Consider the following 18,516-nt stretch of genomic DNA (forward strand, 5'->3'; position numbering starts at 1 on the left):
GTACGGCAGCCGCACCACACTAGGCGCCGTCAGGGGGAATCAGTGAACCAGGTTGGCTCGGCTTACAAGGTGTCAGCCTAGGCCCCGCCCACTGGCTATGGAGACGGCTGCAGCTGTCACAGAGCCAGGCAGGGCTCCATCCAAACTGATGGGGTGTGTGCGTGTGTGTGGTGTGTGTTGTGGAGCATGGAAATGTGGGCAGACGCAGGTTAAAAGGTGAGGATGTGATGGCCCACACACACATGAACACAAACACATGTGCATTTGCATACTCATGGGAACACACACAGACACACACGGGACATTGTGGGGAGAGAGAGAGAGAGAGAGAGAGAGAGAGAGAGAGAGAGAGAGAGAGAGAGAGAGAGAGAGAGAGAGAGAGAGAGAGAGATCAGAGCAAAGAAAGAGGGAAAAGAGAAAAAACTGACTGACAAGACATGAAAAGAGTGAGAGAGAGCGAGAGAGAGAGAGAGAGAGGAGTAAGAAGATAGAGAAGGATAAACAGAGTCCGAGACTGAGGTATGGTGGCGGAGGTGGACGGCGTGGGAGTTGTGTGACTCTTATGTTACATAAGACTGTGATTGTGGTGACCGTCAGAGTGTGCCTTGGCCTTCGTCTCTCTCCCACTCTCTCTCTCGCTCTCTATCTGTGTGTCTGATTGGGAGATGAGTGCAGGAAGGAGCAGGCGGAGGTCCTGAAAGGGGGCCTGTTAACGAGGACGATCTGAAAAGGAGACGTGATGGTACACCGGCAGAGACAGAACATAAAGGAGGGAAGAAGAACTCTCATTACGGCGCCGTAGCCAACGTCGCCCTGTGAGGTTGTCGCCAGTGAGGGGCCGAGGTTAGTGGTTTGGCACACGGCAGGTGGGAAGAAACACTCGTCTGGCTGCTGATTCAAAACGTTAGCGTTGAGTAGCATCAGGGAGTTGTTACGGTGTGTTAGCGCTCGTTACAATTTTGTTGCTTGGACCCCCCCCCCCCTCCGCCAACTGTCGGGCGCCTCGTACAAAGATCCCCTTTGAGACGCACACAAACCCACTGTCAAAATGATGCACAATAAGTCAATTTGGTCGTTTTCAGTGGCGGTTTCGGCGTGTTCAGAGTCCCTAAATGCATTCCACCGGTTGAGTTCGGAAAGAAAAGAGAGTCCCCCCCCTTGTCGCCATGACGCTGGAAATATTTCATTTGTGAGAAAAAACAAACAACGGATGCGATGTGGCATATGAAACCATATATTCAAAAAGTTAACTGTGTTTATTTATCACTCGCACGAAGGTAATCATTTTTGCATCCTGTGCGAGAGAATGCATACCCGTTCGGGCGTCACCGATACGGAAGAACGGGCAGCAGACAAGCTGTGTGCCGGCTGATAGTGACGTTCCGTGGCTGTCTGTAGAGAGTCTCTTTTGGTTTGAAAATATCCGTTACCTGTACCGTTCTCAACTCAATTTGAGGAAACGGGGGAAATGGAGTGAAGTGAACACTGTTTTCTTTTGGTCACATCGAAAAACCAACGCTGGTGTTTGTTTGTTTTCTTAAAAAGGACATTAAACACGGCGTTTGGATCAGTTGTATGATTGGACTGCGAGGTCAGCTCAGACAGTGGTGCAGGAATCCAATACCATCAAAAGAACAGAGATATTCGCCATTCTAGTTCTGATTCATGCGATTTTGGTAGGAAAACAAACACTGAAATTACATTTTGTGTTGTCCTGCATTAACCTAACAATCCTAAACATGAAAAGCAACAACTCCACACACAAAATTGCCATGAAAACAACCCAGCATGGAAGGCCTCCGTCGGGTTGACCGTGCGACCTTTGGAGGCTGACCTGGGAGCCTGCCGGGGTCAGGGACCGGAGGTCAGGAGTAGTTGACCTTCAGGCAGAAGGCCTCCTCCGTCTTCTCGTCCAGGTTGTTGATGTAGATGGAGACCTCCGTGCTGCCGCCGCTCTGGCTCGGGGCGAAGCGCAGCCCGACGGTGTACACCTCTCCACCCCCCACCTGAGGAGACACCACCAGCCGTTGGGAACACTGTTAACGCCCGCTGTTAGTATGTGGGTCACTTCTCCATTGTTGTGTAGTGTAACTTTTGTGGTCAGGCTTGCTGTGGGATTGTGTGTGGATGAGGGTATGGTATGAGCAGCCCCACCTGGCCAAGTCTGATTGGACTCTGGCGCTGGGTGAGGCTGCACACCTGTTGCACATTGAGCCGTCAGTGTGCAACAGGTTAACCAGCCATCTCCACTCGCACTCGGGAGAACTCCTGGATGGTAGTGGGGCACCATGGTCAAACCTTTGCAATAAACACGATTTGCAATTTCTAACACCCTTGTGTCCTCGGTCTGGAGGAGCCCAAAACAAAACACCAGGGTGGACTGTGGCAGGCACCTAGGTGCAAGGACCTTTATGGCATGGACCTTTGCTGCGCCTGTGTTATATGTTGTCTGTCTGTGTTAAGTGTGCTGCTGCTTATCTTGAGCCAGGACACTCTTGTGGAAGACATGTTGAATCTCAATGAGGCTCTCTCCTGGTTTAATAAAGGTATGATTATCAAGTAGATCCAACGTTTGATGACCACAAGTGCATCTGTGCGAATTGACATAGTTACAATTAGCATTGGGTAATTTATTTGATGCTTTTATCCAAAGTGACTTTCAAGTCAGTCAAGAATAAGATCAATATTTGGAGTCGAAAAATCCAAGTGCCATAAAACAGCACAGCTGGATAGCGTGCAGAATAGCTGTAGGAGTCAGAGCATCATATAAGGTTAGGAGAATCCATTTTTCATTGTGGAGACGATAGCCTAGCTTAAACAAATCCCAAGCCCTAATACCCATAGTGAGGCACAGGTTCTCAAACCAGTGGCGACATTTTGTGTAATATAAGTACAAAGAAGAACTCAACAAAGGGGTAAGAAGAACTGAAACTCTGAAACTTGGTAAAATACCCAGAAACATTAGAACACAATGTCCCTCCAAAACTCATCCTTATTTCGTTACTCTTCAATATACCCACTGACCAACTTTCTTTATTTGTTTTTATTTGTGTTGTTCAAATGATCTCCAGAGGGGGCTGTATTTGGTGATACTTCCCCTCTAAGCCTCGTCTTTCTCCCGCATTGTGTGTGTTGCTGTGACCCCCAGAGCTAAGGGTCTTTATTGTCAGTGCCAGCATTTCATTTATCTCCCTCTGACCCCCGTATCAAATCAAGGGCCGCTTCTCCAGCGGCGTTTCCTTTAATAGGCGGCGGGAGATAAATGGGTCAATTCTGGGGATTTATGCCTTAATCTTTCCCAAATGCAGCAGCGTATCGATCGGCCCGTCGCTTCCCAGAGCCTGCTTTATGTTGTGATTTCTTTCTTTTTTAAATCATTCCAGGGCAGATATTTCAAACCAGCAGTGCTGTGTTTCCCCCTTCGCACTTTCAGCCCAGGCCCTGGCAATCTTTGGGACATCGAGAAATTCTAATGCACGGGAAAATAAAAAGTGGTGGGGATTGTTCCGTCCATTCGCCTTTGCGTCCATCTCTCCACTCTTCCTCTCTCGATGTCTTTCATTCTCTCCCGGATGGCTAAAACCAAAACACACCGAATTTTTTTCACTATTTAGCCATTAAGCAGGCGCCTATCTCAGAGTAATTTTAAGTGACTTGAGACAAATCCTACTGGAGCAAACAGTTGTGTGTGTGAGGCATCTTTCTCAGAATAACCACGGATGAACCCCTGGAAATTGTGGGATTGAGCCAACAAACAATCATCTGCAGGGAGTCCAACACACTAACGACCAGACTACCCTGCCCTTGTTGAGTGGTAGCACCCTGGCTGTCCCTGTGTGTGACAGCAACACCACCTCCGTGGTTATTTCAAGATAGTTTCCCTCCCGTCAGTTCGTCATCCAGAGTCAGATCACACCTGTCTAAATGCGGAGCGTGCTGATGATGACGATGACGCACGTGATGGGTTCCTCCATGTCGGGTGTTCGCCGACGTGATTGCGTGTCACTGAAATGGCGGTGAGCGACGCGGGGGAATGATCCGGGAATAAGCCGACGCAGGGGGAAGGGGAAGAGACGTCACCCTCAGCTGATTGAGTCAGCTGGGGAGGAAGCCCAGGATTTATTGGAGTCGTGAGTTTCGAGAGGCGACGGCAGTTCAGCGGGATTTCATCAGCGGTGAGAACACATTAAAAAGAAGGGGCAAAACAAACACTAAAAGATGGTAAAAGAGAAAAGTTCATGAATGATACAACATGCTGCAGACATGTTAAAAGTTTATTATAATGAGGCACTAGTAAGACAGTTTAGTTGGACAGAAACTCAATGCTGTTTGGAAGACAATTAATTGGGACGTGTTTGTCGGAACATACTGTAAATTATATGATATATTTATATTTATTTATATTAGTAGATAACTGCAGCAGCATGAATCACTGTTTGAACTGAGCTGTGAATAAATAATGACATTATTGTCAACGACCCCTTCGCTACAACAGTCTTCTAGAAGAACAAATCAAGGGGAGTAAAAAACAACTTAAGCTGAGCCGATAACTAAACTGCTGACAAATGAGACCCAGACACCCACGCAGTCTCACACACACACACAACCACACGCCCTCACACATACATACACCCACACATCCAAAGTCACACACATACACACACATCTAAAGTCACACACACAAACACACATGCACACTCACACCCGCACCCACACATGTGTGCGTGCACACACAAACACAGTCAAACCCACACACGCACTCTCAAAGACACACACACACACACCACACACAGTCTCACTCAAACAAACACCCACAAACAGTCTCTTCCACACACACACACACACACACACACACACACACACACACACACACACCCACACCCCCACCCCCCCCCCCCCACCCCCCACCCACCCCCCCCCCCCCCCACCCACACCCACACCCCCCCCCACCCCCACCCACACCCACACACCTGGAAGCGGTCCTCCTTGAACTGCAGCAGGTCCGGCCGGTCCGAGTGCAGCAGGAAGGTGCGGGTGTCCGGGTACGGGTTGGTGTAGGTGATCCTACGGGTGCTGCCCCGCCCCCCAGCCACCGGTACGGAGAGCTCAAACGCCTGAAGGAACAAGCGGTTCAAAGGTGACGTGAGATGCCACCAGGGGTGAGTGTGATCAGTCGTTACAAGCCGTTTTTGAAAATCGGCCTCTTCCGACATCACGAGCGGGCGTGTCCCCCTAGATCCGAGCGGAGGTGACCCAGGACGGTCTAGTGGTGGCTGAGCTGGATTTTTTTTTGAGTTATTTTTTTGCAATTACAGTTTACCTGTGTGGGGGGGGGAGACTTTGAGCTGGATGCCCCTCACCTCCCATATCTGGCTCCATAAAGGTAATGTAGGTACGATTACAGAGCAATTATTATTGAGTGCTTCTTTAGAAATGCCATAGCCGTCCGTAGGCAGAAATGTGCAGAGAGAATACCTTTGTCTCGAGTTTGACTGAGACTGCCTCTGTAGGAGACAATTTTTGATTTTAGACGCAATCAGGGCATCTCTTCCCTAATTGGCGCAGGGAATCTTGCCCGTCAATCACACGGCAGAGGGGGAGTGGAATTTTTTTGGGGGTTGTCAAAATTTTGCTCTCTTCTGCAAATTTCTGCTCTCTCTGCCTTTACAACTCTCGAATCCTACCGGCAGCACATTGAAGGTTCACATCTAATGCCTTTGGTTCTTCTGTGTGGCGTCTGCTATTTCTGAATATCGTTCTTTAATATCGGTGTTCTGCTGGTCCGTGGAGCATACACTGTACCCACGGCACTCACTTGTCCCCTCATCGCTCATTCATGAGCACATATGCAGCACGACTGTGTGGTAAACATGCCGGGAACACATATGGCATGAAATACATTTTTAATACAGAAGTGAGTGCTCCACGGGATGCTAAATGTAGGGATGGACTTCTTGGCATTGCGTCCTTTCTCCCGCCTCTCTACTGTGTTTGAGTGGCTGCTGTGTTCAATTCAACCTCTACAGATGTACTGCTGTGTAGAGATGGGGGAATGAGGGGGTACTATAATAGGAACTTCCTGCCCTCACATTAAAGGTAGGGGGGGCAATTTGGAGAGACCACACATTTTAGCCCTAAAACAAAACGTGCATGCATCACCCAAATATGGTGGAGAAGGAGGAAATGAGGAGGCTGCTCCTCACATTCTCCTCATTGGCTACTCCTTAGGGGAAGGGGGGGGGGGGGGGGTGGCTGTCAAACGGGGGCTGTCAGATGAACGATGGCGTCATTGGAGCACCTTGACACGGGACACGTGATGGTGACACCGATGTGCACAAGTGGCTGCATTCAGGTTCAGTGTGCACGGAGGAGGCCATATGTTGGTGGAGGAAGGATGGTCACGTACCATCACCTCCATCAAACACACACACACACACACACACACACACACACACGCCTGAAGGACAGCCGACCACTACTACAGCCATAAGGACTGCTGTCCAGTTTAAAGGGCATGTCTTTAAGTCACCTCTGCATGTTTCTCCTCTCTCTCTCTCTCTCTCTCTCTCTCTCTCTCTCTCTCTCTCTCTCTCTCTCTCTCTCTCTCTCTCTCTCTCTCTCTCTCTCTCTCTCTCTCTCTCTCTCTCTCTCTCTCTCTCTCTCTCTCTCTCGCCTCCCTCTCTCCCTCCCTCTCTCTCTCTCTCTCTCACCTTAATCACTATCTCTTTGTCCTCCTTCCTTCTCATTCACATCTAATCTCGAGCCTTCTATTCAACCCTCTCTCTCCATCACTTTCTTCCATTCACTGGCGATCTCTCTCTCCCTTTAATGTCACTCTCTGGCCTTTAACTTCACTTGCTCTTTACAGGCTCTGCCCCATGTGACAAATGGCACACATTAGTCTGTATTGAGTTGGGCTTTGTGTGTTGTGTGTTTGTGTAGATGTCAATGTACCTCCGTGTGTGTCTGTGTATAGTAACGCTGATTATGGTCAATTTAGGGTCTGCCCGTGCACTTCTAGAGAGAGAACTACAGTAAGTAGCACCAAATCACACACTTTCTCAGGCAGGTGCTACCATGTTAGCTACTTTTGTTGTCGTGGGCTACAACAGAGAGATGAGGCACAGGTTCATTCATAAAGTTACCAAACCCTGATTCAAACCTGTTGTCATTCTCATTTTTATTGTTATATTTTCCAACAGAGTAAGTCAGAGTACTTCTCCTGCCAATGACAAGGCCAGTTAGCAAGGCAGTTCCAGCAAATGAACAACCCAATACAAAAAAACAAAATACTGTCATAATTCACCACAGGTACAATAAATACATATTCAATGACGAATAACCGGTTGCAAACGTGACGTTCACGCTGCCCGGGTTGGGGCGTCGGGGGGGGTGGGGGCTGACCTTGGACAGGACGGGCCGGTGGGCGTTGAGGCAGACCATCCAGGCGGCGAGGACCTGACAGCGCTCCACGTCCACCGCGCTGACGAACGCCAGGCGGGAGCCCGAGCGCCAGGGCTGCACCCGCACCTGCAGCTCCTGCACCGCGCCTGCAGGGGGCAGCACAAACAGCCCCGCCGGGTCCACCTGCCAGGGCCGGGTGGGAAGGGGAAGAGGTCGGAGGTTAAGCGGGTTGGAACTAAAGATGGGGATGGACGTGGTCTAAACAATGTGCTTGCATGGACGCGGTTCAGCGGTGTTGATCGATGATTGAGTTATGTTAAGATTATTGTCATATTTTAATTCAATATTTGTAATCATTGATAGCTAATTACTGAGCTTGTAAATTACGCTATTAGCTTTACTTTAATGAAGTAAGTTATAATTACTAATTACTTTTTTGGTAAATATTGATTATGTACTTCCATATACATTGATTCAATCATTCCCAATCAACCATCATCAATCCCTCCAGCCATCATACGGAATATAGTGGGAGAGACAAACAATGAACAACATCTGCTGGGAAATGGGTCCCTTTTGAGAGGGGAAAACCAAAGCGCTTGTGTGCAGGAGAGGACAGAGGAACCAGTCCTGAGGACCGAGGTGGAGTGTGTTGGAGGGCTGGTGTGGTGCACTTCACCACAGAAGGGAGGAGGGCTGAGACAGGGAGCGGAGGAACAAAGCCCTTGGTCAATACATGGCACAAAGAAGAGAAGGAGGGGAAACAACGAGAGGATTGAAGGACGACGATGGAGACGGCGGGAGGAGAGGTTACCAGGGAGACGGAAAGAAGGTCACAACAGGATTGCTGTATGGGTTCTGCTTTTCTTATTTATTTTTGTTATTATCAAAGTTGTTGAGAGGAGGGGAGCTAATCATTGGCTGGGCGTCATTCCTTTCGTCTCTCTCTCTCTGTATGTCAGTCTGTCCATCTCTCTCTGTATCTCTATGTCTCTCTGTCAGTCTGTCTCTCTCTTTCTTGCTCTGTCTGTCTGTGTCTGTCTCTCCATCCCTCCCTCACTCTCCATCATACCCTGTGTCAATCCATCTTTGTTTTCACTCACCCTTGCTCTGTCAAACTCCCCTCTCTGTCTGTCTCTCTCCCTCTCTGTGTCTCTCTCCCTCTCTGTCTCTCACTCTCTCCCTCTCTGTGTCTCTCTCCCTCTCTGTCTCTCTCTCTCTCCCTCTCTGTGTCTCTCTCTCTCTCTCTCTCCCTCCCTCTCTGTGTCTCTCTCCCTCTCTGTGTCTCTCTGTGTCTCTCTCACTCTGTCTCTCTCCCTCTGTGTCTCTGTGTCTCTCTCCCTCTCTATGTCTCTATGTGTCTCTCTCCCTCTCTGTCTCTCTCCCTCTCTGTGTCTCTCCCCCTCTCTGTGTCTCTCCGTGTCTCTCTCCCTCTCTGTGTGTCTCTCCCTCTCTGTGTCTCTCTCCCTCTCTGTGTCTCTGTGTCTCTCTCCCTCTCTATGTCTCTATGTGTCTCTCTCCCTCTCTGTCTCTCTCCCTCTCTGTGTGTCTCTCTCTGTCTCTCCCCCTCTCTGTGTCTCTCTCCCTCTCTGTGTCTCTCTCCCTCTCTGTGTCTCTCTCCCTCTCTGTGTCTCTGTCTCTCTCACTCTCTCTCCCTCTCTGTGTCTCTCTGTGTCTCTCTCCCTCTCTGTGTCTCTGTCTCTCTCACTCTCTCTCCCTCTCTGTGTCTCTCTCACTCTCTCTCCCTCTCTGTGTCTCTCTGTGTCTCTCTCCCTCACTGTGTGTGTCTGTGTGTGTCTCTCTCTCTCCCTCTGTGTCTCTCTCCCTCTCTGTGTCTCTCTCCCTCTCTGTCTCTCTCTCCCTCTCTGTGTCTCTGTCTCTCACCCTCTCTGTGTCTCTCTGTGTCTCTCTCCCTCACTGTGTCTCTCTGTGTCCCTCTCCCTCTCTGTGTCTCTCTGTGTCCCTCTCCCTCTCTGTGTCTCTCTCTCCGTCTCTCTCTTCGAGACGTCTCCTATAAATCCGTACGACAGTGAACTAACCTGCGGAGGTGGACTAGATCAAAGCGTCCATCAAAGCACAGAGTGAAACCTTTTATAAAAAACATCTGTCAAGACATTCTTCCCGGACGGCCGTCTCTCCGTGTCCTCCACTTCCTCATTAAGGTCAGAGGATACAAAGCCTTGTGGAGGCAGATGTTCCCCAGCCTGAGCAGCTCCTTCACTCCTTGTGCGGAGATGAGAAACCTTCAATCGCCTTTGTTGTCGGTTTGGATCATTCTCTCAACGTTTCCATTTATTTTTCTCAGAAAATGTATCACAGGTAGCGACTATGGAATCAATTCCTGTCTCAATGTGTGTGTGTGTGTGTGTGTGTGTGTGTGTGTGTGTGTGTGTGTGTGTGTGTGTGTGTGTGTGTGTGTGTGTGTGTGTGTGTGTGCGCATGTGTTTGTTCATGCATGCATGTATACGCCCGTCTGTGTTCTGTACATCATTTAGCCGTATGTGAGTGTGTGTGTGCCCTCATGGGTGTGTATCCATGTGTGTGTCCATGCGAGTGCGCGTGTGTGCGTGTAGATGCACGTTTGTGTTCTGTACGTGATGGTGCCGTAAGCGAGTGAGTGTGTGCTCTCATGCATGGGTATACAGTATATGTTTGTGTGTGTTCTGTATGTGATTGTGTTGTACGCGAGTGTGTGTGTGTGCTCTCATGGGTGTGAATATATGTGCGTGTTCATACGTGTGTGCGTGTGTTCTGTACGTCATTGTGCCGTATGCAAGTGTGTGCGTGCTCTCATGCGTGTGTATATATGTACGTGTGAGTTCTGTATGCGATTGTGCCGTCTGCGACCGTGTCCGTGCCTTCATGGGTGTGCATGCATGCGTGTGTCCATAAATGCGTGCGCGTCTCCCAGGGTGGGCCGTACCTCTAGCTGCCGAGGGTGGGAGCAGTAGCAGCGGACCTTGCGGGGGGCCCGGGACCCTCTGAGCACCAGGGACTGCAGGGTCCGCTGGCCCGCCACGCAGCTCAGCTCCACCCGCTCCAGGAAGTGCACGTGCACCCTCCAGATGGAGGCCGGACGCGCCAGCCAGCAGTCCCTACGGAGGGAAGGGGGAGGAGGAGGATCACAGTGACAGCTAGCGCTGAGGTGATGCGCATCACCGTGGTAACCTGGTAGGGACCGGGTCGGTCGGTGACGGGTTTGGATCGTCCGACTCGCCGCGTTTGTTTTTACATTCGGTTTTTCGTCGACATCCTGATTGTGCAGCAGTTTCTCGTGGACGATGAGACCCTTTAGGTTCCAGGTTGTTGGTCGAAGGCGAGGCCATATGTATGTTTGTGTGGTTGGGACTATGATGGGAACAGGTGAAATGTGAAAGTGTGTGGGTGAACTGTGAATGTGTGTGGGGGAAATGTGAATATTTTTGAGTGGATGGAAAACCCCCAAAAATAAGAAAACATATTCAAGAGGCTGTTCAAAGGACTACAGTGAAGTTAATCTTCGTTTCACTTTATTTGCTTTAAGGCATTCGATTTTGAGACAGAAAAAGGGGGGGGGGGGGTATAGGGTGGACTTGGAAGATGTGCCAGGGCTTGGGGCTGTTTATACAGGGCTGGGTCCGTCTGGGCTCCGGTAGGGATACGTACGTGAACAGCATTATGTAGAACATCTTCACGTCAGGGCTGGGGCTCCCGGGTACCTTCATATACACGTCCTGGGGCTCCCCTGGCGCCTGAGCAGAAATACGCTTTCACATGACCATGACTGGCCACTAAACACGTTAACTACTTCTGCTCCCAATGCATTGCTAAACACACCCCTGAAAAGGTTTGGCCCCGCGAAGAGAACCCCAGTGATGTTTGCTTCAAATAAGCAATATATTAATGGATTTGCTATCTAAACATCGGTACAGCGTTTCACTCACCAGCATCTTGGTCTGGCAGACGACGCCGGGGTCACTGCAACGTACCAGTATCTCCTCTTCAGTGCCATCTGCGCTGCCTACCAGTGAGGGAGGGAGGGAGGGAGAGGGAGGGGGGAAGAGAGAGACAGAGAGAGAAAGAAAGAGACAGAGGAAGAGATTGAGATACAGAGGAAGAGTCAATCAGAAACGAGTAAGGATTGAGAAGGCATGCATACGTGAATTTTTCTGCACACATCATTTATTTTTCAACAAGTCCAGTGAGAAGTGTATATTATTGATTTTTTTTTCTGTGTTGTACGGCTGGAGGCTTGTTTCTGGATGCTTTCCGTTGAGTCGGTACACACACATTGGTCAACCTCAACAGGGACACGATCCGTTGGTGTACTATTTAATCACAAGCATGTGCACTGACATATGCACGCGGAGGCACACAGATGTACACAAACACACAACCACACACACACACACACAACCACACACACACACACACAGGTAAGACATACACAATAGGAACGAACACACACGCGCACACAAAGGAAGGAAGCATTCATACACTAGGGACATAACCCCCCCCCCCCCACCTCCCAATCAAACACACTGTGAAACAACAGTTTTCACACTGGCACATGTATGTGCCAATTTCAATGTATTATGATCACATGCATGTGCACACACACACAAACACACACACACACACACACACACACACACACACACACACACACACACACACACACACACACACACACACACACACACACACACACACACACACACACACAAACCCCCCATGTGCTCCCAGCATGGGTGTGTGTGTGGGCGGGGGGTAGCTGACCGGGGGCAGAGGCCAGCCCGGGGGGGATGCGCAGGGCCTTCTTCAGGAGGCAGAGCTGGGGGTGGTAGAGACGGAAGGTGTGGGCCACCAGGTGGGGCGTGGGCTCCACATCCACCTGCAGCACCGCCAGGGGCTGGCCGTCCTCCGCCCGGAACGTCACCTGGAGGGGGGAGACGGAGGGGGAGACGGAGGGGGAGACGGAGGGGGAGACGGAGGACTTATTGATATCCTATAAGCTGGATCCTTAAATCACACACGTTGGCTCACAGTGAAATATATTCGTTGTTTTTGTTAGTCCGGCACTTTTTTTATCACTGCATCCAACTCCTCTCCCTTACAACATTTTATCTGGAATGTATTTTTAGAGCCCTTGGTTCAACGAGAGAGAGAGAGAGAGAGAGAGAGAGAGAGAGAGAGAGAGAGAGAGAGAGAGAGAGAGAGGGAGAGAATTGACAGCGAACGAGAAAAGAGAGTCTGACGAGAGAGGGAGAGAGGATAGAGAGAGACAGAAAAGAGAGAGCGGGTGGAAGATATAAGACAGAGAGCAAGAAAGAGAAAGAGGGAGAGAGAGCAAGAGATATGAGAGAGCGGGAGAGATAGAAAGCGGGAGAGTGTGAGAGATATGAGAGGGGAAAAAGAGAGGGAGAGAGAGTAGGAAAGGCAGGATGGAGAGAGAAGGAAGAGAGGGAGAGAGAGTGGGAGCTGTATGATGGAAAGCGAGAAAGAGAGGGGGAGAGAGTGGGAGAGTTATGATGGAGAGAGGGAGGGCAGAGAGACAAAGGAGTGAATGGTCACTAAGCTGGGTTGTTGTCGGTATAAATCCACAACGCCCCGTTTGGATGAATAAGGCAACAAAGGTCAGACAGTAATCCATTTCCTCCGAGGACGCTTTGTTGTCTGTAATAAGGGTGTGGGGACTTGCTATCAAGGAAACTGTCCAATGTACCTTTCTGACCACTCCTCAGAGCAACCTTGCCATTTATACCTCAGCCAAACACAAAATCATACACACAAAAGGCACATTTCACAGCCAAGCAGAGGAAGTGTTCACACTTGGCGGCTATATTGAGGTAGTACTTCTGAAGATGTACTAGTAAGGTAGTATGGATTTATGCATTGATTTTTTTCCCCCTCGATTGGAGCTCCAGTCACTCATTTATAAGACAATGTCCCCTCGAAAGGGCAACGCAATGAACAGTACGACGTTGAATTCAAATGACTAGAAAATAATGACAGCATGGAGCATTGCAGGTATACCACAACAGCCTGCACTCCTGAATGAATGATTCATGGGAAAGTAATTATTTGTATGCACATCATTTGTCTGTTTTGTTTTCCACTATTGGTCGGCCTGTCTCAGGCAGTTTCATTACATTCCCCAAGGGGGGAGGAACCAGTCCTAAATACTGCTGAGTCACACTGAAGGACCACTGAGCACCAGCAGCTCAATCAGCTGCTTATGACGGTCGCCTGCATCCCTCCTACCCCTCCCTTCCTCCTCTCCCTCTGACGTGCACACACACACACACACACACACACTCACAAAGAGAGAAGCATACGGCAACACACACACCTGCACACACACACTCACAAAGACAGCAGCATACACCATCATACAGAGACAAATACCCCCCCCCCCCCCCCCCCCCCAGCATGGCACTTTGAAGTCCACTGCATTTAAGGCTGCCCCTGGGATCCGTGCAGACAGGAACACAAATTGTATTCATACGCATGCAGCAATTACATGCTGACAAGAGTCGTCCCGTGTACAAGCATGCACACATGACAGCGTTCATGGAGAACACTGGGGCGCATGACCCGCGCTCCGCAGGCAGGCTTAGGCTAATGGCGGGCTCCGCGTATGAGCGAGAACAGAGCCTGTAGACAGGACAAGCAACCCTGGATTACAGTGGGAGGTGACACCGGCTGGGTTCCAGCACTGAGTGAGCTGGCTAAGGAGAAGGCTGTGGGACGCAGGGGGCAGGAAGCGAAACAGTGGATTGTGACGCAGCCACTGGATGGAACTGTACAAGAAAGAAAATGAATGCAGGATTTCTACTGATGTTGAGGAAATCGTTCCTTGATACAAAAGTGTTAGTCGTTTAAAGTCGCAGTGCGTAAGATTGAGCCCCTCTCAGTGAGAACCACAATTTTGGGGAAAATAAAGCCAGGGCTTGTATTCCGATGTTCCGAAGCAAAACTGTCGCTGCGGCTTATTTTTCGCAGCGGCTTATATGAAGATTTTGCAAACACAATGTCTTCAAAGAAAAAAAATCGGTGCCGTTTTCGGTGATTTGCATTCCAGTGATAAACCGTGACGTTTCTAATGCCGTCATGATGAAAAGCCCATAAGCTCATTTACATTAGAGGTTTGTGGGGTAAAAGATAGCCGGGTAAAGTAGCAAACATCGGCATCAAAAAAAAGAGGACACCCGTTTGCCACAATGTGCTATAAAAGCAGTGTTTCAGTCACTAGTTGTCCTCACTTTCCTTGGGAGCTCGGGGCGTGCTGCTTGCATTCGGTCCAGGCGCCTCACCCAGAACATGGATTCCTCAAAATCAAACAAATCTGACAAGTCTCCCGGCCCAGCTCAGCGTGCCTCTCCTCAACGGCGCTCGTACACCAACGCCTTCAAGCTGCGAGTCGTCGCGGCGGCTAAAGGCAGCAGCAACAGAGCCGCGGCCCGGGAGTTTGGGGTCGACGAGAGTCAAGTTCGCCGGTGGAGGGCCAGCGAGGAGACCCTCGGCAGACAGAAGGGCACCGCCCGGGCCGTGGGCCGGGGACAGAAGTGCAGGTGGCCCGAGCTGGAGCAGCGGGTCGCCGAGTGGGTGCGTGCTCAACGGGTCGCGGGCAGAGCTGTGAGCACCGTGGGCATCAGGTTAACGTCAGGCGTCGTTGCCCACGACATGGGACTCACTGGTTTTAAGGCCAGCCCTTCGTGGTGCACGCGCTTTATGCGTAGGAACGGATTATCCGCCAGAGCCCGGACAGCGGCGGGACAGAAGCTTCCCGGCGCCTGGGAGGAAACAGTCCAGGAGCACGACGGCTATGTGCACAGGGTCATTCAGGAGAACAACTTCCCTGCGTCAAAAGTCGGAAACATGGACACAGTTGCGATGTCTTTTGACGCGCCCCAAACTCGGACAGCAAATGAGGTTGGAGAGGAGCCGGTTAAGGGCAGTTCAACAACGGGCCATGACCGCACTCGCTTTACCGTCGTGCTGGGTTGCATGGCGGACGGAACCAAACTGCCACCGATGCTCATTTTCAAGCGAGTAACTCTTCCGAGGGAAAAGCTACCTGGGGGATGTGTCGTCCATTGCAACAGAGAGGGGTGGATGAACGAAGAAGTGATGAAGTTATGGCTGGAGAAATGCTGGCGAAAGCAGCCAGGCTCATTGTTGAACCCCGAAGGCCTGCTCATAATGGATTCCACGGCTGCTCACAGAACAGACGGAACCAAGCAGGCCGTACGTGACCACCGGTCCCAGCTGGCCATTATTCCAGGAGGGCTGAGTTGTAAGCTGCAGCCGTTAGATGTGGGAGTTAACCGTGCTTTCAGGATGTACATTCGGGAGGAATGGGTGAAATGGATGACTGCAGGCCTACACCAATTCACTCCATCTGGAGAAATCCAAAGGGCAACCTTTTCAGAAGTCTGCACGTGGGTGATCGATGCATGGGCAAAGGTAAAACCGGCCTCCATTACAAACAGTTTCCAGAGAGTGGGTATTAACTTGGCGCCAGCCAATCAAGCCTCGGAAAACGTAGACACAGACGCAGACTCAGACAGTGAGGATGCATCCACCACCGGTACTCTTCCCAAAGCTATTCTGGATCTGTTCCATTCAGATTCAGAAGATATTGACTTTGAAGGATTCAATTTGAGCAACTGCGATTCCAATGACGTCAGCTAGGGTCAGAGACTTTTATCAAGTTGTTTGAAAGTAGAAACTAGTATTTTCACGTTCAAAAGTTTAGCCAAATGTCATATGTATTTTCAAAGTAAATTTTTTGCAAACAAAAAGCGCAAAATAGTTTTTCCCCTTCATGTTAAATGCCGAAATAGTTTGTTTTGCAAACAATTTTTTCGGAATACAAAGTTGTTCGGTATTGTTATTGCATGTGTAAATGTGCTCTTTTTGTGTGGATCATTCTTTAACTGTTATGCAAAGCCAAAGCTATTCTAGGAGCATGTCTCAGTATAGGCCTACATGCACAAGGAAGTGGAGGATGTCGCATCATAAGATGTGGCTTATAGTACGGAGCGGCTTATTTGTGAAATTTTGAAAACATACAACCACATTTTACTGCTCCAACGACTTATAGAAAATGCATCTGTATTTGAGAAAAATACAGATGCAGTGTGTAGCTCAGCTGGTGTAGCTCAGCTGGCTTGGTTTCGTAAGTTGGAATAATGGAGTGTCGATAGCAATTTTATTGATACATTATTTAAATCAGTATCAATTTACTGTCATATAGACCAGAGATATGTCAGTTTCTTGTAAGCTAATTGTCGTTTTTTATATTGCATCAAGGGGGATAGCCCAGTGATGTTCCACTCCCAGTCAAAAGGTACTGGGGCCGGTTGCACCAACTGGGCGTAAGCCTGGTCGTAACTACGCCTGGTCGTAACTTGGCGTTCTAAGTCCAACCTAACCGTTACGCCGGTTGCACCAACTGGGCTTAGCGTTCTTTTCACTAAGACCAGGCGTAAATCCTACGCCTGGTCAGGGGCAGGCGTAGAGTTGAAATTCCGGGCTGTTTCTATAGCAATTACAGCCAATCCAATGCAGCTTTACCACCATCCTTGCACTGCTTCGCTAAACTGCATTTCAAAGCACAGCCGGCGATATGATCAGTGTTCACAGATCGACTGCCTGTCGGGAAGATATCGCTGGCCGATTAGTCCGTTCTCAACTTATAATCAGTTGTGAATGTTGTTTTAACTATGTTTATATGTTTTATATAGGCCGACACATTAAACAAATCTCTCCTACAGAACCATCACCACCAGCACATAACTCCTGCATGAACCTGATTGAACTGTATCTGAATTCACTGTCAAACCCCTACATGCGCCTTAACAACATGCATCTGTAACCACTGTCAATCGCTTTCTGAACATCTGCTCAATGAACAAACACTAATTGAAAAAGACCATAACATCCATATTGGCTCAAAGTCATTTTCGGTTTCAACTCAACGCGCTCCTATGCAAGATTCACCATCTGTGAATAATAGTGCTGAGCGGGACTGAATCCTCCTGACAGACGGCGCTTTCACCGCCCCTGACAGACACTTTACCTGGAGGATCGGACTTGGTTTCTATTATTATTGGTAGTCAGACGCAGAGGGGTGAGGTCGGGGCTCTGACCTCCCGTCGGGGGGTGTGTGTGTGTGTGTGTGGGATGGGGGTGTGTGTGAGATGAGGGTGTGTTGTGTGTGGGGCGAGAGGGGTGACGCGGGGTAACAGCCGGGCATGTCTCAGACAGACGGCTCCCGCCAGGAACTTATTGGCAAACATTTCATCATTCCACGCAACGCTGGAGCGCCTCGGGGGGGAGGGGGGGAGGGGGGGGGGGGGGGGGGGGGGCAGGGTGATGGGAGGGCTAGTGGGGGGCTGGCGGGTGGGTGGGGGGAGGGAGGGGGCGGGTGGGAAAGGGGGTGGGGTATAGTAGTAGCAGACGTAAGAAGCACGGGGTAGCACAGAGGCAAGGCTGTAGCTCGGTTTGATTGGAGGAGACACACACGGATGTGTGTGTGTATGTGTTCAATAATGGCCATAGAATAACCAGGGGCTCTTCATGGAAATGGCAGCTGTTGAAAGGGTGAGCATCTCTCTCTCTCTCTCTCTCTCTCTCTCTCTCTCTCTCTCTCTCTCTCTCTCTCTCTCTCTCTCTCTCTCTCTCTCTCTCTCTCTCTCTCTCTCTCTCTCTCTCTCTCTCTCTCTCTCTCTCTCTCTCTCTCTCTCTCTAAAATGTCTGAACAAATGACAGATTCCATGACGATGAAGAGAGTGTTAAATAACAATAAGACAACATAATGAACTGTAGATGCATGCGGGTACGGATCACTGCGTCTGGACACGTTCCGCCGGAGAGATGGCCTGACATTTACTAGACGGGCCGGAAAAAAAGAAAAAGACAAACAATGTTTGGAAAAAAGTGATTTATCCCGCGGATAATTTCTCTTGACAAACTTGTCTGGCAAAGGCAACTTCTTTTTAGAAACAGTTGACACAACAAAGATGTCTCCCTCGCAGGCCAAGTCAGCTGGCGTAGGAGGGAGCAAGTGCAAGGGAAGAGGCTGCATGCGTGCGTGTGCGTGTGCGTGTGTGTGTGTGTGTGTGT

At 49.8% G+C, this 18,516-nt stretch overlaps 1 protein-coding gene across 1 annotated transcript in view; it reads right to left on the reverse strand.

Annotated features, from left to right (window-relative positions):
• Nucleotides 1-1,241: 1,241 nt before the first annotated feature.
• nphp4 (nephronophthisis 4) overlaps nucleotides 1,242-18,516 on the reverse strand; it is a 100,115-nt gene continuing 82,840 nt past the window's right edge. Inside the window, exons 17-23 of the mRNA XM_030353241.1 lie at nucleotides 12,163-12,322; nucleotides 11,328-11,404; nucleotides 11,050-11,135; nucleotides 10,328-10,499; nucleotides 7,405-7,587; nucleotides 4,971-5,114; nucleotides 1,242-2,006 (exon numbers count right to left, since the gene is read on the reverse strand). Of these exons, the coding sequence (XP_030209101.1) occupies nucleotides 1,866-2,006; nucleotides 4,971-5,114; nucleotides 7,405-7,587; nucleotides 10,328-10,499; nucleotides 11,050-11,135; nucleotides 11,328-11,404; nucleotides 12,163-12,322 (963 nt within the window). The 3' untranslated portion in view covers nucleotides 1,242-1,865. The remainder of the gene's footprint in view (nucleotides 2,007-4,970; nucleotides 5,115-7,404; nucleotides 7,588-10,327; nucleotides 10,500-11,049; nucleotides 11,136-11,327; nucleotides 11,405-12,162; nucleotides 12,323-18,516) is intronic.

This window comes from Gadus morhua, chromosome 1, assembly GCF_902167405.1.
Source record: "Gadus morhua chromosome 1, gadMor3.0, whole genome shotgun sequence".
NCBI lineage: Eukaryota > Metazoa > Chordata > Actinopteri > Gadiformes > Gadidae > Gadus > Gadus morhua.